General features: G+C 43.7%; 2 protein-coding genes across 6 annotated transcripts in view; one reads left to right on the forward strand and one right to left on the reverse strand.

The window, feature by feature from the left end:
- Nucleotides 1-8,202, forward strand: part of LOC129832210 (MAP/microtubule affinity-regulating kinase 4-like) — a 63,626-nt gene extending 55,424 nt beyond the window's left edge. The window contains exons 16-19 of one of the 4 annotated variants that reach the window (XM_055896095.1): nucleotides 417-499; nucleotides 2,104-2,148; nucleotides 2,412-2,460; nucleotides 5,400-8,202. In XM_055896095.1, the coding sequence (XP_055752070.1) occupies nucleotides 417-499; nucleotides 2,104-2,148; nucleotides 2,412-2,460; nucleotides 5,400-5,733 (511 nt within the window). In that variant the 3' untranslated portion in view covers nucleotides 5,734-8,202. The remainder of the gene's footprint in view (nucleotides 1-416; nucleotides 500-2,103; nucleotides 2,149-2,411; nucleotides 2,461-5,399) is intronic. The other 3 variants (XM_055896093.1, XM_055896092.1, XM_055896094.1) reach the window with 3 other exon arrangements.
- A 242-nt stretch (nucleotides 8,203-8,444) lies between these two features.
- On the reverse strand, nucleotides 8,445-12,169 carry LOC129832211 (creatine kinase M-type-like). Of its 2 annotated transcripts, none has more exons than XM_055896096.1 (8): nucleotides 12,090-12,169; nucleotides 10,776-10,988; nucleotides 10,359-10,513; nucleotides 10,056-10,188; nucleotides 9,778-9,949; nucleotides 9,507-9,630; nucleotides 9,121-9,310; nucleotides 8,445-8,938 (listed from the first exon to the last, which is right to left on the reverse strand). In XM_055896096.1, the coding sequence occupies exons 2-8, from the start codon at nucleotides 10,963-10,965 to the stop codon at nucleotides 8,760-8,762; spliced, it is 1,143 nt and encodes a 380-aa protein (XP_055752071.1). In that variant the 5' UTR covers nucleotides 10,966-10,988; nucleotides 12,090-12,169; the 3' UTR covers nucleotides 8,445-8,759. The 2 variants fall into 2 exon arrangements, with proteins under 2 accessions (XP_055752071.1, XP_055752072.1); XM_055896097.1 differs by having other exon boundaries at nucleotides 10,776-10,985; nucleotides 12,090-12,108.
- Nucleotides 12,170-25,430: the final 13,261 nt, after the last annotated feature.

The raw sequence follows: 25,430 nt of genomic DNA on the forward strand, positions 1-25,430 counted from the left end.
ACTTTACTTTTCCTTGTTAACTTTACTTTTCCTTGTTAACTTTACTCTTCCTTGTTAACTTTACTTTTCCTTGTTAACTTTACTTTTCCTTGTTAACTTTACTTTTCCTTGTTAACTTTACTTTTCCTTGTTAACTTTACTCTTCCTTGTTAACTTTACTCTTCCTTGTTAACTTTACTCTTCCTTGTTAACTTGACTTTTCCTTGTTAACTTTACTCTTCCTTGTTAACTTTACTTTTCCTTGTTAACTTTACTTTTCCTTGTTAACTTTACTTTTCCTTGCCAATCAGCTGCAAACTTTTATCCTTCTTTTTTCCCCTTTATCCATATCTCTTTCTCTCTCTGTCTTTCTTTCTCTGTCTCTCTATTTCTCTGTCTCTCTCGTTCTCTTTATTTCTCTCTCTTCTTCCTCGTAGGGTCAATCTTGACCCCTCTAAGCGTCCCAACTCAAACAAGTCCGTCTCGGGCTGCACTCTTCCGCAGGGATCAAAAACAGTTAGTAAGTTCTTCTTCCCATGTTTCTGGCTCCTTCTCTCTGCCTGCCTGTCAGTCTGTCTGCCTGTCTGCCAGTACCCCTCACCCTGTCTGTTTTCTGGGTTCAGTACAAGAGCGCACCCTAGAGGCCACAGGTGACACAGCATACCCTTGACAACAACAGAACAACAGCCAGAAAGGACCCTGCTTTCCAAAGGCTTTTAAAATGAGCGCAGGCTTATACATTCTTCTTGTATTTTCAGTTCAATTAAAGGCAATTGGTTAATGGATTTATTATTGTATGGATATCTACCAACTGATTGTGGCACTTCAAACAATAATACATGATTGGACATGGAACATTTCTTTATTCTTATCTTTGAAAATCAAAGGGGTCTGATGTGACTTTGAACTCTAAGGGCTGTTCTTTACCTTCTCCTAAAGCTTTAGGGTGCACCTCACCCTGATGACCTCACCACTCATTGTGCAGTTGTATGCCGTCCAGTTGTACTTTTGAACGCAGTTGTGAGACGGTGACTCATTTAATGAACTCCATATATTCCTCGCATTGTTAAAACACCATCAGTCTCAGAGCCAGTACTGTGAAGCTGTTTCAGTGTTTTTGGTTAAGCCTACCTACCTCTTTGCCACAACACAACGGTATCACAAAGCCAAGGAGGTACAGATTGGTAGAGTTTTGTTTGTAAGGAGCTGCTGCCATGCGTCCTTAGCATCGCTGACACTTTAAACCAGGATTAGTTGCTTAATAGAGCCTTTATCCCCCCTCTTAACGGGATCCTCTTCACAGTCCCAGCCAGAGGCACAGGCTTGTCATTCCTTATCCTCCCTCTCCACTACTCTCCACTCACCATGGGCTCCACTCACTCCCTCTCTCCCAGAGAGAGATTTGACCCAACATGGTAGCCCAGACGCTATCCCACTGGCAGGTTTGTTTTAAGACACTCGACAGCTCAGATCTCTCCACTATCCTGTTAGATGGAGATTGTCTAGAATAAAAGCTCTAGTCCTTTCAAGAAACGCCAAGTTTCTGGAATGGCATGTGGTTTGCCAGGTTCTTGGGGATGACATTTGAAATGGGAAGGTTACGAACATGGGCGACACTCTTTGTGGTGCTTGAACAGCAGCGCCCCCTTGTGTGTGTTAGATGGATGTGTAATGGGACATCTCAAAACCTGTCCATACTTTAGTGGTAGTAGACATTGGGCGAACACCATGTGCTTTCATATGCTTTTTGTCTGAATTTATGGTACACATGTTCTACAAACCCACTTAAAATACATCACAGCACAAGTTGCCCAGTTATGTCACGCATTGCAAGCAGTAGAAGCTTTCTAGTCTCTTGGCAGACACCCAAACCTGCCCCCAGCCCTTTCCTCTAAAATACCTTTCTAGTGTGGCTTCAAAGTGTATGATTTATTTATTTCATTTCCTTGCATTTCGGAAGGTTGATGTCACTCTGGCTCTGATGGGTTGATGGTGTTGTTGAGTTGGTGTTGTTGTTGATGTTGCCTTGCTGAGGGAAGGATTGGAATAGGAAGGGGAGGGATTAAGGGATATTTCTCTATTGGCTGATTCATTCCTAACACGCACCTTTGTCTTCCTCTTGAGGGTCACAGACGAACCTGAGAGAGTCTGCAGATCTCCGGTCACAAGGTGAGTGTATACAATACAGTATGTCCCACTGTGAACCTCTTTAATTACTGGCCCAAGATCAGTTTCCCCAAACCCAGTTGTAACCACATTCATTATGATCATACAATGATCACGCAAAACTGACCCCAGAGCAGTTAGTTAGTTGTGATGAATATCAATCAAAGACATTCTTTATCACTCCATGTCTGCCCACCATTGGGCAGTATGACAGCTCCAGGACCAGTAGTACTAAAGGCATTTCTATTCTCTCCCTCACAATGTAGCCTCGGCTGCACAGTCTCTGGTCAGACAGTCTCTGGTTAAAACCAGCAGGTAAAGCTCAGAGCATGGGTCATTGCAGCATTAGCTCTAAATGCCCTTGGTGTGACTCGTAGATAGTAGATGTGGTACCCTGTGCTAGATGCCTGTGATTGAGTGCCTCTCTAATTATTTTCTGAAGTAGGATCCTTGTGCGTTTTAAGAAGTAGGCTCCTCAGTGTGTGATAATAACAATTTAAACTCCCCATCCTTTGACATGAACCTCATTCTCACTTACTCAAATTATTTGAATAAATTAATAAATACCCATAATGTAGACATGCAGAATACTTACGTAGCTTCCATTTCATAACTTCCAGTCTTAGGTGTTGGGTTGGTGGTGATGGTGTGTGCGTATAGTTGGTAAGTCATGCTGTTGAACTTGCCTAGGTTTCCAAGAGTAGTACTAGTACTAGTTTTTGGGATCCTGGCTATGTCCACCCCTAAACCTACACCTACTTACACAGCAGATGTGTTTTTGCTAGCTTGTGACTGAGCAAGGTAAGATACCATCTCAAGCTGATTCTGTGACCCACCAGGACAGCATTCCAAAGAAACATTTCTGCTTTAAAATGTAAATCAATCCCAACTTAAATTAGCTGTGCAAACCACCAGGGCTGGGTTCAATTTCATTTCAATTCAGGAAGTACACTGAAATTCCAATTTTCTTCAATGCTTTTCAATGATTTTTTAAAATTAGAATTGGAATTTGGTTTCATTTCTGAACTTACTGAATTGAAATGGAATTGACCACAACCCTGCCATCCAAAGACACCTCCAGAAGTACTATTGTAATGACCAGAATATACAGTGCATTCGGAAGGTATTCAAACCCCTTACCCTTTCCCACATTTTGTTATGTTACAGCTAAAATGTATCAAATCATTTTTTCCCCTCATCAATCGACACACAATACCCCATAATGACAATGCGAAAACAGGTTTTTAGAAATGTTTGCTAATTTATTAAAACAAAAAAACAGAAATACCTTATAAACATAAGTATTCAGACACTTTGCTCAAAATTGGTAGACTCAAAATTGAGGTCAAGTGCATCCTGTTTCCATTGATCATCATTTCGATTTTTCTACATCTTGATTGGAGTCTACCTGTGGTAAATTCAATTGATTGGACATGATTTGGAAAGGCACACACCTGTCTATATAAGGTCCCACAGTTGACAGCGCATGTCAGAGCAAAAACCAAACCATGAGGTCGAAGGAATTGTCCGTAGAGCTCCGAGACAGGATTGTGTCAAGGCACAGATCTGGGGAAGGGGACCAAAAGATATCTGCAGTATTTATTGAAGGTCCCCAAGAACACAGTGGTCTACATCATTCTTAAATGAAAGAAGAAGTTTGGAACCACCAAGACTCTTCCTAGAGCTGGCTGCCCGGCCAAACTGAGCAATCGGGGGAGAAGGGCCTTGGTCAGGGAGGTGACCAAGAACCCGATCGTCACTCTGACAGAGCTTCAGAGTTTCTCTGGAGATGGGAGAACCTTCCAGAAAGACAACCATCTCTGCAGCACTCCACCAATCAGGCCTTTATGGTAGAGTGGCCAGATGGAAGCCACTCCTCAGTAAAAGGTATATGACAGCCCACTTGGTTTGCCAAGAGGCACCTAAATGACTCTCAGACCATGAGAAACAAGATTCTCTGGTCTGATGAAATCAAGATTGAACTCTTTGACCTGAATGCCAAGCGTCACATCTGGAGGAAACCTTGCACCATCCCTACAGTGAAGCATGGTGGTTGCAGCATCATGCTGTGGGGATGTTTTTCAGCGGCAGGGACTGGGAGACTAGTCAGTATTGAGGGAAAGATGAACCGAGCAAAGTACAGAGAGATCCTTGATGAAAACCTGCTCCAGAGCGCTCAGGACCTCAGACTGGGGCGAAGGTTCACCTTCCAACATGACAACGACCCTAAGCACACAGCCAAGACAACGCAGGAGTGTCTTCGGGACAAGTCTCTGAATGTCCTTGAGTGGCCCAGCCAGAGCCCGGACTTGAACCCGATCTATCATCTCTGGAGAGACCTGAAAGTAGCTGTGCAGCGACGCTCCCCACCTAACCTGATAGAGCTTGAGAGGATCTGCGAAAAAGAATGAGAGAAACTCCCCAAATACAGGTGTGCCAAGGTTGTAGCGTCATACCCAAGAGGACTCCAGGCTGTAATCACTGACAAAGGGTCTGAGTACTTATGTAAATGTGATATTTCCGTTTTTAATTTTAATGCATTTGCAAACAGTAAAAAAAAAATGTTTTGCTTTGTCATGGGGTATTGTGTGTAGATTGATGGGGGACTATTTAATCAATTTTAGAATAAGGCTGTAATGTAGCAAAATTTGGAAAAAGTCAAGGGATCTGAATACTTTCTGAATGCACCAAGCATACATCATTGAGTGGGGCATGACTGTAGCCTGATCTAATGAATTAGGAATGATGGTGCAGCATCACTTAGAATGTTGTTGCCTTGAAGAACACGTGTCCTCAAAAAGGTAAAATTGTGTTGTTGACTTGCCTAACTTGTGTTGCTGCCTAATATTTCATTTTATTGCACTCTGGTATCCTCTGAATTGTGCACCACAGATGTATTTTTCTAGAATTGTCTAAATTATGGCAGCATTTTAAGATGGCGATGCAGCTTGTGTGTGGTGTGGATGCTACATCCACTCTTCAGCAAAGACTGTTAAAAACATTTTATATACTTTCATTTCTAATGGCCTTGTTATCTATTTTAATGGATTTCTATTGCTGTTGATAAATTAAGAGTAGTGGCTGTTAAACCAAACCCTATTTGATACTAATCTATTTCTCCCCTGTCCCCTTCTTCCCTTCCACTCACCCACATTAATGCATCGTCTCACCCACACTCCACCTGCATCCTCTTCTGTCATTCAATCTCTCACCCCCACTCACTCCCCCACTCCCCACCCACTTTGCCCCTGCAGTCGCCATCTACCTGGGCATCAAAAAGCGGCAGAGCCCCGGACCCCCCGATGCGGCTGGGATGTGAGGGTGCGGAGCCCGCGGGACCCAGCGGAGGTGGTGCTGGCGCTGCGCGAGGCGGCCCAGGGCTGCGGCTGCCAGGTCCACCTGGCTGGGCCCTTCCTGCTCTCCTGCACCCACGGGGCGGCTGGCTCACGCGTGGCCTTCGAGGCTGAGGTGTGCCAGCTGCCCGCAGGCCCCGCCGAGACCAGCGGTGTGCGCTTCAAACGGCTGTGGGGGGCGCCGCTCGCCTTCCGGGACATCGCCACAAAAGTGTCCAAGGAGCTGGAGCTCTGAGGGCGACAGGGGGTGGGGCAGAGGGCTTCTACACTGGACAGACTGACCGAGGGGGCGGGAGAAGGAGACGGGCAGATCCCGCTACCCCCACTGCCAACCTCGCCTCACCCCCGCCAAAGACCCGCTTCAGGTGCCACACGGACATACAGACGCACAGGCGTGGATGGTCCGGGCCCGCCACTCACAGACCTATGACCCACAAACCCTGCTAAGGCACCTCAATATTATGTGAATCTACGGAGTCAAGCAGTTATTTTATAATTCCATATTTGCAGATGAAGATATTTTTCGTCAATGTCGTTATGATTATATTTGTTGTCGTTCCTTTTTAACAGCTGCTATTTAAAAGGTATTTTTATTTAGTTTTTATTTTTTTCGCTTCAATGAGTGATTGACGCAGACTGAATGCATATTTAAGAAACAAGGGACCAGCCCTTTCCTAGACAGAACTCTGGGCTATAGAGCAGGGGTGTCAAACTCATTTTGCCCTGGAGGCCGCATTCGGTCTTCAACAAGATCCGGAGGGCCGCACTGAAAATGTGTTATATTTCTTCGCCGTCAATTTTCCAAAAATAATCCTCTATCCATAGTTTTTTTAAATGATAATGCTCCCTGACTGTCTAGCTTTATTTGGGAGATTATTAACAAGTTGGACAGTCAATAAACTGTATGAATGTAGGTCCATTATCTTATCATTTCTACACAGTTTCAATTTGGTTGTAGTCATTTTAAAGTATACCATTGTTCTGTTTTGTTTTACTCAAACCCGCGGGCCAGATTGGACCCCCTCGCGCACCAAATCCTGCCCGCGGGCCGTATGTTTGACACCCCTGCTATATAGGGAGACATGCAGAAATGCAGAGACGGACAACAACAAAAACGATGCTGTAAAACAAAATGCCAGATTCTTCTGCCCATCCATCGCTTCTGCTCAATTCTGTAAGACCCCTCTGCTACTCTCGTCAAGTTTCATTTTGTGTTTTGTATATACCGGTATGTTGGTTACCAATGAGCAAAGCTGTCTGACTTCAATGTCCGAAACGGAATAGGCGATGACTGCTCTTCTGAGCCACTAACCCTTTGATTTTCTACGTTTCAGCAGGTAATGTACACAGGCATTCTACACGTTCTTCTGGTAGCACTTTTGGTTTAGCAATATCACCTCTTCAATTGTATTTCCTCTTAAATGGTACAGCACATCCACCAGGCCAAGATTCCAAACATGATTTGATATAAGCGGTGTTTAGTATAATGTTGGGGAATGTCGGTTGTCACATTTCAAGGAATCACAATGGATCACTTTTTTGTGTAAAAGAGAATTAAATCAATTACTAATTTTCTGCTCAAAAAGAAAATAGTATAATTGATCACACAGACTATAACAACTACAGCAACGCTTGTTGAATTGCATTCAGTATTTCAATTGGTCAGCAAAACAGGCGTTATGTAGCCGCTTCCCTTCTGGTAACCAATCAGCCTTCTGTATTCCTGAGTGACGTATGAGAGTGAGGTTGGTAGTTTAGAATGTGACCCTGGGTGATGTTGTTGAAATCAACCCTGACACTCTTCTATAAATGAAGCACGCTCCCAAGCTCCTCACAATAGATCCAAGTCAGGTAGATAGTCACTCACTCAGGCCTTGACTGTTTGTCACTGGCTTTGGTTTGCACCAATAAACAGTAATGATCCTTGTCGCCTGGCAGTGGGTCACAGCAGCAGACATGCCAGAACTTCATTCCCAGTTGGTGCAGTGAGCTCTTCTAGTTTAGATCTCAGAACCATGTTTCTATTTTCTCAGCTCAGACTGTTGGTGTCGCTGAATGTTCCTCAACCTTTCTTGTTTGCTGAAAGTCTGTCTGGTCTTTAAATGGCTCAAAGATTCATCAGCAGTGGACGATGTTCTCAGTACAGAATGTGTTTGTCACTGTTCCAGTATGACATTTCTACAGTATGTAACATCCCAGTTATATTCCGTAACCTGTGACACCCCTGACCATCTTCGCCAGCCTGCCCACACTGGACTGCCTGCCCAACACACTCACAAATCTTCAGTTGTTTTCAAACTCCACCATTTTCCACCTTATTCCTTTTGGCAAAATGTGTATTGCACACGTGTATGGCAGTATTACATAGTAATCCATGACACTGCTATGAATTCAGTTTGCCCGTTGCAAGGAATCATGGGAGTTTTTAGTTGCAACAGGTGGCCACAAATGTCTTAAAATGTGAAAGCTGTGATTTAGGGCAATTCTTTTACAACTTTGCCCAAAATAGCACCTCTCTTCCCAACAATTCCCATCTGTATTGCTAAAAGCTTAGGACCATGCTTCAAGAGTAGGAAGTAGTTGTGCGTTTGAAGCAGTCGCTGTTATCGATAAAACGGGGTGCAACTATGGAAATTACTGACCTGCAGTCCTGCATGTCTCCCGAGGAAAATTGTATGAAGCAAAAATAAATTCTCCTTTCAAATTTTGGATCAGGTTTATTTTTGTTCTCAGTGGGGTTGATGTGGTGTCAATAGATTACAGATTGGTCATGTTATATGTTTTGTTTATTGTACCATGGTTTTAGGGCATTTACGAGGCTGCTGTAGCGTGTGCACGTGGTGTGTGTGTGTGCGCGCACTTAGTGTGGGTGTGCGCCCACTGAGTGTGTGTGAGTGTGTATGTGCATGCACCGTGTGTTTCGAGACCATACATCAGACAGTGGGGTTGATTGTTAACTGGGCCTTGTTTTATTTGCTCAATACATTTTACAACAAAAAAAATGATTTCAAGATTAGATGCATGGCCCATGGCACCAGACTATGCGATGGTACTTTGATCCCAGGAAAGAGCGGGAGAGGTGGAAAGTGACCGTAGGAAGGAGAAAAAGAAATGATGAAGAGAAAGAATGAAGGATGGAAATAAAAGTTGGATCAGAGTGGAGTGTCTTTAGGAAAAGTCCAGGGAGGCAGTCTCCTGCCCGCGTAACGAAAAGACTAGTCGTTTTTATGATACAAAAAACACTGAAACACAAGTACCGCTTTACTTCTGGGCAGGGATCATGCCATCGATGGCCTCTCCCTTCTCCAGCTTCTTCTCCATCTCCACCATGAGCTTGACGCCATCCACGACCATCTGCACTTGCTGCACCTCTGAGGAGCCCAGACGATCAGCGTTGGAGATGTCAAAGATTCCACCCACGGAGGCCGTGTCCACACCACCTGCAGGCAAAGAGGTCAAAGCTGAATCTTCATAATCCTCTACACTGGTACTCAATGATGTACATGTCAGGTTAAATATGGCTTGGCTAGTCACCTCAGAGATCCATATGTAATGGCAATGTAGTTACATTCTATGGACTATTGCATTAAGACAGTAAAGTGAGTTTAAGAGTAGCTCGTACCTGTGCCGCGCTTCTGCAGACGCAGCCTGGTCAGGATCTCCTCAAACTTGGCGTGTGTGCTCAGCTTGGGCAGCTTGACGTGCACTCCACCGCGCAGGCCAGTTCCCAGGTTGGAGGGGCAGGTCAGCACGTAGCCGAGATGCTCGTTCCACATGAAGCCGTGGTTGTGCTTCTTGAAGACCGCCTCAATCTGCATAAGGTGGAGAAAGACAGGAGACGAGAACGTTCTGGTGAGTGTGTTTTCAGGTGAGAATAGCCAACCGAAAGTGATGTGTGTTCGACTACTGACTATAAGAAAAGCCAGCTGCCATCGTTGTGAACGAGCAATAAATAACAATCTAGGTATTGACAGTGTGTCAGTCCTGTAGGCTCTGTGGCAAGCGTACCTTCTGTAGACCAACGCAGAAGCGTCTGAAGACCTCCTTCATGTTGCCTCCCTTCTCCATGGAGATGACACGCAGGTGATCCTCCTCGTTCACCCAGACCAAGAAGCTCTTGGCATCGTTGTGCCTTCAGAAAGGAAGGAGTACGTATTACATGACACACCACTATGATACACCGTGGGACATACTGTACATACATTATCTGGTTTCACAAATGGTATTGTTTTGGTTCGGGTATTGGTATGGGCCTGTGTCCTGTGTCCTGGGAACTTACCAGATTCCTCTTGCGTCTGGCCAGTCACGGGCCATACCAGCGGACAGCAGCAAGGGGGAGACGGGCTTGTCAAACAAGAAGTGGTCGGCGATCAGCTGATCCTGCTCGGCATCGGTCATGGCGTTCAGGGGGTAGTACTTTCCCTTGAACTCACCATCCAGTGTGGCCAGGGCTGAGGGGAGAAAGACATACACATGAGATTGACATGGTCGTGCTCCAAGGCAGCACAGCTGACCCTGGTTTATAGTGCTGATTTTACTGAGTGCTCAGACACTCACCCTCGATGGACAGTTTCTCAACCATTCTGCGCTCGCCACGGCTGTTGTGGGGGGGCAGGGTGTATCCCTTGATGCTGCGTCCGGTACGCACACGGCTGGACAGGACGTAGGCGGGGTCAAGATCATCACCTCCCTGCAAACGGGGAAATTAATGATATTTCACTCTAGACATATAACTCATTCAAATGCTGTCTAGTCACCACAGTCCACTGCAGCTTTATATATTAGCTTTAAAAATCAAGCTTGCAAAAGGAGCAACGCCAATGTAGAAATGTGATTGTCATGACCACTTTCTTCACTCACCTTCAGGTTCTCGAAGTTCAGGTCGGTCTTGTGCTTGTCGGTGGGCTTGTAGCCTCCGTGACGGTCGGAGATGATTGGGTCGAACATATCCTTAAAGACTTCGTAGCACTCTTCATCACCAGCAACGCAGCCGACGGTCATGATGAAGGGGTGTCCTGCAGACAGAAAGAGAATAAGTGAGAACTATTACCACAGGAAAACTACATGTAGCAGGCTAACAACAAAGTGCACTATCAACAAAGTCCACGAGCAACAGTCTCATTTTTCATGCCAATAGTTTATCAGTTAATATCACTAAGAATATTTTGCTTTGAGGTGCCCTTACAAGCCATCAATCAGAGCTGATCAGGGCATGCCTATCCTGTGGCCTCACAGGGCCCTGACGTGTCTTCCTGTGTGTGTGCTTCCGAGTCTTACCAGGGTTGTCCACACCGGTCTGGGTGCAGTCGTCCAGGGTGAAACCGGAGGGGGTAGACTTGCTCCTCAGCTTTTTGTACATGTCCTTGTTCAGCACCTTGGCCATGTGGTTGTTGTGCAGGGAGAGGTCTGGGAACTCCTCATCCTCTGAGAATTTCATCTTATAGTCATTATGGCAGTTCTTCGTCATGATTGCAGCTCTCTTTTGTCCTGCTAAAAGGAGGGGGGGGGGAGTGTGAATATATGTAGGATGATCTGGCACACAGTATTGAAAGCCCTCCCAACTAAATATTCAAGAATGGTGAAAGAACAATATCTAGCAACAGAATTGTGCCACAATTTGTAAAAGAGAGCATGATGGGTTTTCAGAAAAACAATCACAAGGAATTGTCCTAGCAATGGCCTAACAATGCAACAAATTCCACTAAATTTACCATCTTTTGGGTTTTGTAGTAATGAGTCTCCTAGTGTCTTATCTATCAGTCTCCTGGCCCCCTCCAGCCACCGCCTCATATTTCCACAGAGAGTGACAGGGGTGTAATCTACGTGCTTTTATGCACTTAGCAAAAGAAGGTATTTTTAGACCAGGCTATCCACCCTACACCCTCTTGCTGTGGCTATACTCTTGACACTGGCATGCAAGCCACCTTTCCATTCCTTCAAGGGAAACACCACCACTGGAGCCATGTCTGGCTACCCCCCAGTAGGCGGTACCAGAGAGTTCCAGAGACTGACTTGATTCATTCTCCGGTCATTAGCACAACTGACCTTCATATCAGAATGAATAGGATCTCAGAATAAAAACATCAGAACTACAAACATGCTGAGGAACAATTGCAGACATTATAGAAATTCGATACTTCACATTGCATGTTTTTTTCTGCAAAATATCTAAAATGACTCGGTGTCATCTATAGATCACCACTGGTAACAAATCAACCAGCCGCTGTCCTGGGACTATCCCTCCTCTACAACAGCCGTTAGTGATCATTGCTGTTTTCAAACCAGTGCTCTCTTTTACCGACAAAACGTTTAACAAAGTTACAGTTTGCACTCAAGAGGATGATGAGTAAAAACCCATAAGTAGTAATATATCTTCCATTTTAGGAAACGCTGCAACAAACTGAAGAGGGGTCCAATGCAAAAAACAAGAATAACCGATTTCAGGATTCCAAATGGTGCAGCGACGGAGAGGTTTCAATTGCCTAAAGTATTTGTTTAAAATTCCTCTTTTCTTTTTGTGCTGTTTTTCAGGAGTTCTCCTAATTTCTACTTAAAACCATTTTCCAGAAGCTCGCCGCCTAGTAGGTTTACCTGCACAGAAGAAAATAAGGAGGTAATGTTCCTGGGATCCACCAAAGCCAATATAGGGGTTGCCCAACTTTGACAGGTGTTAGACCTTAGCTTATATACCCAGACCTTTGCACCCATTGGCTGGTTTGTCTCTGAATTCTCTCAATCGATTGGTTAGCCACAATCCCTGATGTCCAGTTGAGTTTCTAAAAGGCAAGAACTTACATCACAACACCCGAGACGGTACAACAGCTGTGCCTACCCCCTGAACGGCAACGTCCCCCTCCTCCTCTTAATAGCTAGTTGAGGTGGGGGGGGGGGTTGAAAAACACAGTTGAAGTAAAGCGACAGTTGTAAAAAGACACTTTCTCCGTGGACACTTATGTAAGTGTTCACACTGAGAGATTGAGGGATCCTAGGGAACAAATAACTACTAAACTTAGCAAAAAAAGAAAGGTCCCTTTTTCAGGTCCCTGTCTTTAAAAGATCATTTGAAAAAAACAAATAACTTCACAGATCTTCAGTGTAAAGGGTTTAAACAATGTTTCCCATGCTTGTTCAATGAACCATATACAATTAATGAACATGCACCTGTGGAACGGTCGTTAAGAAATTAACAACTTACAGACGGTAGGCAATTAAGGTCAGTTATGAAAACTTAGTACACTAAAGAGGCCTTTCTGCTGACTCTGAAAAACACCAAAAAGAAAGATGCCCAGGGTCCCTGCTCATCTGCGTGAACGTGTCTTAGGCATGCTGCAATGAGGCATGAGGACTGCAGATGTGGCCAGGGCAATAAATTGCAATGTCCGTACTTTGAGAAGCCTAAGACAGCGCTACAGGGAGACAGGACGGACAGCTGATCGTCCTGGCAGTGGCAGACCACGTGTAACAACACCTGCACAGGATAGGTACATCCGAACATCACACCTGCAGGACAGGTACAGGATGACAACAACAACTGCCCGAGTTACACCAGGAACGCACAATCCCTCCATCAGTGCTCAGACTGTCCACAATAGGCTGAGAGAGGCTGGACTGAGGGCTTGTAGGCCTGTTGTAAGGCAGGTCCTCACCAGACATCACCAGCAACAACGTCGCCTATGGGCACAAACCCACCATCGCTGGACCAGACAGGACTGGCAAAAAGTGCTCTTCACTGACGAGTCGCAGTTTTGTCTCACCAGTGGGGATGGTCAGATTGCCTTTTATCGTCGAAGGAAATAGCGTTACACCGAGGCCTGTACTCTGGAGTGAGATTGATTTGGAGGTGGCGGATCCGTCATGGTCCTCCACCTGTAATGCTCATCCTTCGACGATAAACGCGAATCCGACCATCCCCCCTGGTGAGACAAAACCGCGACTCGTCAGTGAAGAGTACTTTTTGCCAGTCCTGTCTGGTCCAGCGACGGCGGTGTGTCACAGCATCATTGGACTGCGCTTGTTGTCATTGCAAGCAATCTCAACGCTGTGCGTTACAGGGAAGACATCCTCCTCCCTCATGTGGTACCCTTCCTGCAGGCTCATCTGGACATGACCCTCCAGCATGACAAGGCCACCTGTAAGAGGTGCGTGACTGGCTGCAGGGAAGTCAGGCGCAGGAGAGCAGAACTGGGTAATAACCAGAGCAGTTTAATAAGAAAAAATCAACGGCACCCAGAACAACAAAATATGGGTACAAAATAACCCGTTGCGAACCAGTCAGAGTGCACAAACATTTTACAACAAACAATTTCACACACAGACATGGGGGGAACAGAGGGTTATATACACGACAAGTAATGAGGGAATGTAAACCAGGTGTGTGGAAAAACAAGACAAAACAAATGGAAAATTAAAGGTGGATCGGCGATGGCTAGAAGACCGGTGACGTCGACCGCCGATAGTCGGCGGAAGTCGTGACACCACCAGCAATACTGCTCGTTCTGTGCGTGATTTCCTGCAAGACAGGAATGTCAGTGTTCTGCCATGACCAGTGAAGAACACGGATCTCAATCCCATTGAGCACGTCTGGGACCTATTGGGTCAGAGGGCTAGGGCCATTCCCCCCCAGAAATGTCCGGGAACTTGCAGTTGCCTTGGTGGAAGAGTGGGGTAACATCTCACAGCAAGAACTGGCAAATCTGGTGCAGTCCATGAGGAGGAGATGCACTGCAGTACTTAATGTAGCTGGTGGCCACACCAGATACTGACTGTTACTTTTGGGTTTGACCCCCCCCCCCCCCCTTTGTTCAGGGACACATTATTCAATTTCTGTTAGTTACATGTCCGTGAAACTTGTTCAGTTTATGTCTCAGTTATTTATTTATTTATTTATTTTAAACAGTATTTTTATTGGAATTTCACAATTTTCACCCATATTAAGAGATGCAACAACAGAGACAAAGCAACAAAAAAAACAGCACTCACTTACACATACCTGCGCATATATATATGTATACATATACATACACATACATACATACATACACACCATTTTCCTCTCCCCTCTTCTCTCACCCATCCCCATCATTGCGTCTCTCAATACATACATTTTAAACAAACTTACAAACAGAAATTAAACAAAAAAGCTCAGTTTAAACTAAGAATTTAGGTTCGACACATGGAATGTACAGTGTAATTCTGAAATACATAGATCACCACCATTCTAAGAGAATCCTTGCAGCATAATAGCTGATACCTCAGGTTCTAGGTAATTTAGATAGGGTTCCCACACTTTGTAGAACTGATCTGTTTTAGAATGCAATGTACATGTCAAATATTCCAGAGGCACCCATTCAAATAGTGTCTTATGCCAATCTTTAATAGAAGGAACCTTATCACTAATCCACTGTAAAAGGATGTTTTTCCTCGCTGCAAAGGTAAGGATGTTGTAAAGCCTCCTCTTACTCACAGAAGTAACATGCCTACTAGGGAGACCCAACAGTAAAGAAACTGGGTCCAATTCTAGATCAACCCCTAGGATCTTTTCAGTTTCTTGCAGAGCACCAGACCAGTATCTTTGTATTTTGGTACATGACCATAAACAATGTGTTAGGGTGCCTGTATTAGTTTTGCATTTAAGACACTAAGGAGAAGAGGAAGAGGGGCTAAAAGCATGTCTGTGATTTGGGGATATATGCAATCTGTGTATTATTCTTAATTGATTTGCTCTAGTACGATTACGTATAGATATTGTTTTTGCATATCTCCAAATGTTCTCCCACATCTCTTCGTCAATAGTAACAGACAATTCTTTCTCCCACACTTGTTTCACCCTCTGTGTGTCGACAGCAGAAAAGGACCTTAAAGCATCATAAAACAGACTTACAGACATTTTCCTTTGTGGAAAAAAAAGCATTCTTTCAATGACAGACATATCAGGGTTACCAATTAAGGTGGTGCGCTTCACAATATAATGTCTTACTTGTAGGAAGCGGAAAAAGTCATGCTTTGGGAGTCGATATTTCTCCACCATCTGCTCAAATGACAATAAAATCTTATCAGCAAATAAGTCATTTAGTCTGCATATGCCCTTATTAAGCCAAAAGTTAAAGCCAGCATCCAGCAATCCTGGACCAAAATCTGGGTTGTTAAGAATTTGGGTAAGAGCAGAGGTTAGTTTGGACCTTCCCAGGAAGCGCTGAACTGACCTCCATACTTTGAGTGTGTTAAGTGTAATAGGATTATTGCAGTGATCTTCTACAGACTTGAAACTTCTGAAAAATAAAAGATCCTGTAAGGGGTATTTTGAAAGTGAAGTCTCAATGTCTAACCAAATAGAGGAGTCATCGTTTGTGATCCAATCAGAAATATAACATAGGTGGGCACACCACTGATAGAACCTGATATTGGACAGATCCAAGCCCCCCGTAGAACTTGGCAGCTGCAATATTGCCATATTAAGTCTTGGCTTGCGTTTACTCCATATGAAGGAACTTAGCCATCCATTTACATCCTTTATTACCTTATTGGAGAGTAATACTGGGATCATTTGGATTGGGTAAAGTAGTCTAGGTAAAATGTTCATTTTCAAGAGGGATATTCTACCCAACCAAGAAATCGTGAGAGAGTACCAGCGCTCCAGATCCTGTCTTATTGTATCAAACAAGGGAACACAATTGGCTTTGTACATTTGCTGGAATTTAGGAGTTACAAATATACCCAGATATGTAAAACCTGAAGGAGACCATTTAAAAGGGAAGGGGGGAGAACTATTAGGTACAGAGTGAAGGTTACCAAGTGGCATAGCCTCTGATTTAGTTAAGTTAATCTTGTAGCCTGAGAATTCGCTGAATAATTCAATAATATTAATAAGAGATGTAGTTGAAGTCTCGGGACTAGAGACGAATATCAGGACATCATCAGCATACAAGCTTATTTTATGGTGAACATCACCAATGAGCAGCCCCTGTATAGCAGGCGTATAGCAAAGAACCCTCTGATGGCCTTGGCCAGTGGTTCCATAACGAGTGCAAATAGGAGAGGGGACAAAGGACAGCCCTGTCTGGTACCTCTGTATATAGAGAAGCTATTTGACCTTAGCCCATTATTAAGGACAGCAGCCTGAGGATCATCATATAAAACTTTCACCCATTATATAAAAGTTGTCCCCTCGACCAAATTTATTTAGAGCAAAGAATAGGTAAGACCACTCCACCCGATCAAATGCTTTCTCAGCATCTAGGGAGAGCACAAGACCATCCCTAGCACTTTGTTGGTAGGCTTGAATTACATTAAGAAGCCGCCTGACATTGTTGCATGACTTACGGCCCTTTATGAAGCCAGTTTGGTCTCCTTTCACAATTAGTGGCAGTGAGTCCTCTAATCTGCTGGGGCGGCAGGGTAGCCTAGTGGTTAGAGCGTTGGACTAGTAACCGGAAGGTTGCAAGTTCAAATCCCCGAGCTGACAAGGTACAAATCTGTCGTTCTGCCCCTGAACAGGCAGTTAACCCACTGTTCCTAGGCCGTCATTGAAAATAAGAATTTGTTCTTAACTGACTTGCCTAGTTAAATAAAGGTGTTAAAAAAAAAAAAAAAAAAAATCTTGTGGCTAGAATTTTAGAAAGCAATTTTCTATCCACATTCAGACTGTACGAGGAACAAGACTCTGGACATTTTCCCTTTTTGAGAATAAGTGATATGTTGGCTTCCCTCAGCGTTTGAGGGAGCTGGTCATTTGAAAATGAGTGGTTAAACATATCACGCAATGGCTCAAGGATTAGGCCATGGAACTCTTTATAGAACTCATGTTACGGTTCTCCTCCTCCTCTACAACCGAAGAGGAGGAGTAGTGATTGAACCAAGGCGCAGCGGGTTGTGAATACATAATTTATTTAAAGAAAAGATGAAAACACGAACTTCACTATAAACTAACAAAACAACAAACGGAGTAGACAGACCTGGACGACGAACTTACATTAAACACGAAGAACGCACGAACAGGGAAAATAGACTACACAAAATGACGATGTACAAAACAAACCGAACAGTCCCGTATGGTGCGACAAAACACTGACACAGGAGACAACCACCCACAACGAACACTGTGAAACAACCTACCTAAATATGACTATCAATTAGAGGAAAACGCCAAACACCTGCCTCTAATTAAGAGCCATACCAGGCAACCCTTAAACCAACATAGAAACAGAAAACATAGAATGCCCACCCAAACTCACGTCCTGACCAACTAACACATACAACAAACTAACAGAAATAGGTCAGGAACGTGACAACTCACTACAAAACCCGTCTGGTCCTGGGGCCTTAGCATTTTGCAGATTCTTAATTGCGAACATTATCTCTTCCTCGGTAATAGGGGCATTAAGGAGAGACCTCTGTTCTTCGGAGATAGTAGAGAGCTCAATCTTAGAAAATAAGTTCTCCATTAATTTGGGTGCATCATTTGGCAGTTCTGAGGCATAAAGATTTGCATAAAATTTCTTAAATGAGTCATTTATCAATTTATTTTCATATGAATGATTGCCGTCAGAATCAGTAATAGTAGCAATTGACTGTGAGTCAGCTCTCTTTTTAGCTAGGTACGCCAAGTACTTTCCTGGCTTATCGCCATGTTCATATAGCTTTTGCCTGACAAATCTCATTTTCTTTTCAGCGTCCTGTGTTAGGAGAGAGTCCAACGTTGATCTAAGAACTGATATTTCCTTTAATAGGGCAGGAGTGGGAGTTTTAATATAGTCCTTCTCTTTAGTTCCTAATTCACCCTCTAACGTGTTTTGCTTTTCACACTTTTTCCGCCTCTTAGTGGCTGTGTATGACATAATCAGACCCCTGGCATACGCTTTACAGGTTTCCCAAAGGAGCGAGGGGTTATCTGTTGATTGAGAGTTAATAGAGTAAAATGCTTTAAACTCTGTAATAAAATATGATGTGAATGTATGGTCTTTAAGGATGGTTGTATTCAACCTCCAATGTCTTGACAGATTGAATACTCCGTTGAGTTTTATGTCCAGGATCACCTCTGCATGATCAGACATGACTATGCTTCCTATCCTAGCGGATAAAACAGACTGCAAAGATGTCCTGGGCATAAAAAGTAATCTATTCTAGTCTGACATCCATGAGGTGCAGAGAAAAAAGTGAACTCTCTGTTGGAGGGATGAAAAGTTCTCCAAACATCAACATACCCCAGATCATCACAAATAGCTTTAAGTGAATTAGCTTGAGGAGAGAGTGAAGCTATACAGCTGGGAAACTTGTCAATAAGGGGGTTCAACAAAAAATTAAAATCTCCTCCAACCACTGCAGTGTCTGAGTTTAATTCTGAAAAGTCTAGAAATACCTTAGTGAGGAAATCAGGGGGGTGGGCAGGGGGGAAGTAAATATTCATTATGGAGATGTTCTGCCCTTGTAAAGTACCATTAATTATAACAAAGCGACCAAATTTATATTTCACACAATTCAAGACATTAAGTGGTAAGTTCTTTTTCACAAGAATTGCTACACCTCTACTTCTGGATGTAAATGATGAGAAAAACAATTGACCAAACCCCCCTTGTTGTAATTTCAGATGCTCCTTGTCATCCAAATGAGTTTCTTACAACAGGGCAATATATATATCAATTTTTTCTTTTTTCAAAAAAATACAGTACCTTCTTCCTTTTAATGGGGTTATGGCTCCCTCTAATGTTCCATGTACATGTCTGTTACCTGCCATTGCACTTTGACCATTCAATATCCAGACTGAATCCTACTGTAAAAATGGGGTGGTACCTTTTTCCATGTGTTGAACTCTCTTCTATCTCACCGAGCATAACCAAACGATATGAACCCTGAACTCGAACTATACTAAACCCAAAAATTAAACACGTAAAGATCCAAAAGGGGGTTTTCCCACTAGCTAACATGCAGGGGATTTCAACTTTCCAATGTAGACTCTTAAGTCTGCATTGCCACTCAATAGCCTCATCCTTTATATATATGGAAATGAAAATCAATAGGAGATTGAGGCTCTTCCACCTAAAACCAAGCCTGGGCACCAATATAGATTCACCCATATCTCAGCCTGAGCTATAGTTACTTTAGCAAGAAAAATAATAAAAACACGAATATTACTGAACCGGAGCACGTGAGAACTCAACCACTGTTTCATGATCAGATTCAAATCAAATAAAAAAGTTATCCAATGCTGCGGAGATGCAGCTTAAAGTTATTTACCCGAGAGAGTCAATAAGCGCAGCAGCCTCTTCAGGTGTGTAGAGTTTCTTAGGCGATCCGTTGACCATAATCTTCAATGTGGCCGGGTACAGCAGTGCGTAGTCCATCTTCATTCTCTTGAGTCGAGCCTTCGCCTCATCAAACCCTTTGCGTCTTCGTACAACCGCTGTGGAATAATCATTGAAGAATGAGACCTTTGGACCTTTACGTTGACTACCGTCAGAGCCGATGTTTCTAGCCGCATCCATGACGCGCTGCTTGTCGGTGAAGTTGTGGAACTTTATAACCACTGGCCGTGGGCGCTGGTTGGGACCGGGTATCGGTGCTTGAGAGCGATGGGCTCTGTCCAGCTTCACACGACCAGCCTTAGTGTCCATTTGTAGGTAGTCAGGGATCCATCCCTCCAAAAAAATTACTGAATGTGTCCCTTCAGAATTTTCCGGGAGTCCCACAACACGAATATTGCATCTGCGTCCTCGATTATCCAAGTGGTCAATGTGCTCCGCCATTTTGCGCACCTGTTTCTCAAGTGCTTTTATCTTAGTGTCCATAGATGTAGTTGAAGCTTCCACTGTAGCAATTCTTCCTTCCGCCTCATCAACACGTTTGACAACCCTCTGTAGTTCAGCTGAATGGCCTGCTATTGCTTCCAAGACCGTTCTAATCTTATCTTAACATCGATCACTTTAGTAATGTTATCCGTCATCTTTTGAATCACCAGGTCCATTGTGCCAGAATCCGCAATGGTGTTAGCTTCGCTAACGTAAGCTAGCTCCTCCTGCACATCTACAGGGATGGTGGTTTTGGTCGAGTTCTTAGTAGTTCTGTTGGGCATGTTGTCGTTTTTTTTTTAGAAATAGCCGTCAAGACTCATTGTAGGAAAACTTATTTAGCCAATTCTACCACTTTTTCAAACTAGGAGATTAATGAAAAAATATAAATTTACGAATGCCATGGGAGCTCGCTGAAACACAGTGTTGCCTCTACGGCACCATTTTGTCCCCCCATGTCTCAGTTGTTGAATCTTGTTATGTTCATAGAAATATTTACACATGTTAAGTTTGCTGAAAGTAAACGCAGTTGACAGTGAGAGGACGTTTCTTTTTTTTGCTGAGTTTGTCTAAAAGCGTCTGCTAAATGGCATATATTATATTACTAGTTGTGGGATTTCATGGGAGTTCTCCCCTACAGTCATTGGAGCTCCCTCTCATTCATCTGTAGTGTGTTTAGTGTGTATTCCCACCCCCTTGGTCCTAATTTGAATCAGTCAAAGTAATATGATTTTGCATAGGAATATGGTTGTGGTCCCTTGAGAGAGATGGAGACCCAAAGAGGAGAAAGCCACTTCATAGAGCATAACATAAACAGTATCTGACAATATCAACCACAAACTGGAACTGTGTGACACACTCCACTTGGATTCAGAGCAATTGGTCTTCACAGAGGTTGATTGTTTAAACGAGGAGATAGTTTAAAACAAGTCATCCGCACAGCGGCACTGTGTCTCCCAGCTCAATGATTAGATGGAATGAACAAGTGGCACAATGTTAGTCTGATGTAAACAAGCCTATTTTGGGTGAATTTAACAAACAAGTGCTTAATATCAAGAATTGTCAAGGTCCAAATGTTGGTGAAGATGATGTGATTCTATCAGAAATTATATCTTATATTTGCAGATATTTTTACTAGTCTCCCTCTTTTCCTTTGTCTCTCTTCGCAGTATCCTCCATATTCCCATCCAGTTGAATCAGGGATGCCAGTACAGAACATTCCACTGTCTTTATACCTTGACACAACCTAGTTGGCGAACGTTACCACTTTTTGGCTTTAATGGTTATCGTTGGTTTTGTACAGACGGGCTCAGGAGGGGGGCATCTTCTTTTGTCTCTATTATCAGATAAGAATAGTGAGAACTACAACTGTAATACTGAGCTTTGGCATGAATCACTAGATGACTAGGGGTGGCAGGTAGCCTAGAGGTTAGAGCGTTGGGCCAGTAACCGAAAGGTTGCTAGATTGAATCCCCGAGCTGCCAAGGTAAAAATCTGTTGTTCTGCCCCTGAACAAGGCAGTTAACCCACTGTTCCTAGGCCGTCATTGTAAATAAGAATTTGTTCTTAACTGACTTGCCTAGTTAAATAAAAAACGATGCCAAAAAGTCCAACACACTAGCAGAGCTGTTGCTGTAGATTGGGCACACAAAAGGATGAAAGTCCCACACTTCAGTGTGCCTTACTCACAAATCCACGCTGGCCACCCTTAGCTTTTGTGCCAACCATTCTGTCAGGACACATCTCCCAACTGTGCTAGATAATATATGCCTTCGTGTCTATTTCTAGCAGCATGCCAGGGCCCTGCCAAAGAAAAATACTGTGTCCCCATGGGGTGATAGTCATAACAAACATGCACACACAGAAGAAGAAGAAGGTGTCTTTCTTTGGTTGGAAGTACAGCATAAGTTTTAATTGAAAGCATCTACTGTCTACAACCAAAGTTTGCTGAAGCAGATTTAGAGACGGTAAGAGGGATAGAGGTTGATTGTCAAGACCTTGTGCACAAGCCTCCTTCAGTATATATTATCAAAAGTATTATTAAGTTGATCATTACAAAATTCGGTCAAAATTCAGTCTTGTATGGAAAATGAACCTTACATAATACAAAAAGGAAATTGGCAATAGATGCCAGCCAGTGGTTTTATATAACATTATTTTGAAGTGTTCAGCAGGAGGATGAGATGTTGCAGGTGCCTTGTGTCTGAGATCTATTACATATCAGTAGTGCAATTACTGATATTAAATCAAAGAGAGCCCATGTGACAATAAAATTGTTGATGGGTGTGACGCAAACACTACTAATCCCTCCCATTATGCAAAGTAGAGGGCAGCCAAGAGAAGCTAAGCTTAGTACTTCTTGACGTGCTCAGGGGTTTTCTATTGCAACGCTACTGAGGGGTCCCGGTCATAGCAATGTAATAACCAAATGTGTGATGACTCAATGACCAGGTTCATATTTCTTAATGAGGGAAGTGGAATGTGTCTCTGCAATATGTTTCAAGCTTGCTATTCTATGTGGTACAAGGAATATGCGACTCTGATACACATGGGAATATCTTTGGTTTGTCATTATGAAGCTGAACTATGAATTTCCAGAGGCAAGGAGTCAAAGAAATTTGACTCTGCTTGGGAAGTAATCTTATACAATGTGTGACTCTGTCGCTATCAATTTGATCTATTCACTTTCTGTTAAATAAAATATGTATAATTAAATTGAGGGTTCATATAAATTCGTCTCGTCGAATCGCAATCGTCGAAAATCGCAATCCAAAATCATGGGCATTAATATGGAGCTGTAATAAACAGCCTCCACTCTTCTGGGAAGGCTTTCCACTAGATGTTGGAACATTGCTGCGGGGACTTGCTTCCATTCAGCCGCAAGAGCATTAGTGAGGTTGGGCACTGATTTTGGACGATTAGGCCTGGCTCGCAGTAGGTGTTCCAATTCATCCCAAAGGTGTTCGATAGGGTTGAGGTTAGAGCTCTGTGCAGGCCAGTCAAGTTTTTCCACACCGATCTCGACAAACCATTACAGTATGGACCTCGCTTTGTGCACCGGTGAAACAGGAAATGGCCCCAAACTGTTGCCACAAAGTTGGAAGCACAGATTTCCCTTCACTGGAGCTAAGGGGCCTAGCATGGACCATGAAAAACAGCCCCACACCATTATTCCTCCTCCACCAAACATTACAGTTGGCACTATGCATTCGGGCAGGTAGTGTTCTCCAGACATCCGCCAAGCCCTGATTCGTCCTTCGGACTGCCAGATGGTGAAGCGTGATTCATCATTCCAGAGTACGCGTTTCCACTGCTCCAGAGTCCAATGGCGGCAAGCTTTACACCCCTCCAGCTGCTTGGCATTGCGCATGGTGACCTTAGGCTTGTGTGTGGCTGCTCGGCCATGGAAACCCATTTCAAGACGTTCCCGACGAACAGTTCTTGTGCTGAAATTGCTTCCAGAGGCAGTTTGGAACTCGGTAGTGAGTGTGACAGACAATTGTTATGCGTTACAATTGTTATGCGTTCAGCATTCGACGGTCCCGTTCTGTGAGCTTGTGTGACCTACCCCTTCACGGCTGTAGCTCCTAGATGTTTCCACTTCACAAAAACAGCACTGACAGTTGACCAGGGCAGCTCTAGCAGGGCAGAAATTTGACGAACTGACTTGTCGGAAAGGTGGCATCCTATGACGGTGCCACGTTGAAAGTGACTGAGCTTTTCAGTAAGACCATTCTACTGCCAATGTTTGTCTATAGAGATTGCATGGCTGTGTCCTCGATTTCATACACCTGTCAGCAACAGGTGTGGCTGAAATGGACGAATCCACTCATTTGAAAGGGTGTCCACATACTTATGTGTATATAGTGTCGGGAAATCTGGTCTAGACTTTAATTTCCTTATCCATTATTATTATTATTAAATAGTCATGAGTCTTGTTAAACTACGTAGAATTGCAGGAAATGAGCTTCAAAACAACAGTCTCCTAGGTCCCTCAAATGAAACTAAATCAAGCTGGTGGTGTATTTAATATAGGCTATCTCAATTAATCAATCAAATGTATTTATAAATCCCTTTTTTTACATCAGAAGAGATGTAAAGTCACAAAGTGCTATACGGAAACCCAGCCTAAAACTCCAAACAGCAAGCAATGTAAATGTAGAAGCACGGTGGCTAGGGAAAACTCCCTAGAAGTACATGGCCATTTAAGGCCAGATTGTTCTTCAAGATGTTCAAATTTTCATAGATGACCAGCAGGGTCAAATAATAATAAGTGGTTGTAGAGGGTGCAACAGGTCAGTACCTCAGGAGTAAATGTCAATTGACTTTTCATAGCCGAGCATTCAGAGGTCGAAACAGCAGGTGAGGTAGAGAGAGAGAGTCGAACACAGCAGGCCCGGAACAAGGTAGCACGTCCAGTGAACAAGTCAGGGTTCCTTAGCGGCAGGCAGAACAGTTGAAACTGGAGCAGCAGCACGAGCAGGTCAACTGGGGACAGCCAGGAGTCATCAGGCCAGGTAGTGCTGAGGCATGATCCTAGGGCTCAGGTCCTCCAGGAGGGGATGGAAAGAGAACTAGAGGGATAATACCTACATTTACATACATACATATAAATGGGGAAAAGGGGACCCTGGGGGAAAGGTTTGGGAACCCCTGCTCTCAACCCTTTGTTGTTGAAAGGAACAGCAGAGAAGCAACTAGACAGGTTTAAGTCTGTGTGTGCATGTGTACATGTATGTATGTGCAGTGAGAATAGGGGAAGGTACTCTCAGTGCCCTGACTATAAGTCAGGTGTGTCAAACGGATGGTTTGAGTTAAAAAAATAAAAATAAAAAAGGAAATTACTAAAACCAAATCTAAACTGTGTAAAACGATAATGGACCTACATTCATAGTTTCTTGACTGCGTCCAGTTCACTAATAATCACAGAAATGAAGCTAGACAGTCAGGGAGCATTGGAAATGACAAAAACGATTGATAGAGGACAATTTTTTGCTAATTTTGACGGCGAGGAAATATAACATATTTTCAGTTCAGCCCTCCAGACCTTGTTGAAGACCTAATGTGGCCTCCGGGGCAAAATGAGTTTGACACCCCTACTCTAAGCCAATGCTCAGGGTCCAGTTTCAGAGCTGTGCCGTGCCTATCCTCC

This window comes from Salvelinus fontinalis, chromosome 33 (genome assembly GCF_029448725.1).
Source record: "Salvelinus fontinalis isolate EN_2023a chromosome 33, ASM2944872v1, whole genome shotgun sequence".
Classification (NCBI taxonomy): Eukaryota; Metazoa; Chordata; class Actinopteri; order Salmoniformes; family Salmonidae; genus Salvelinus; species Salvelinus fontinalis.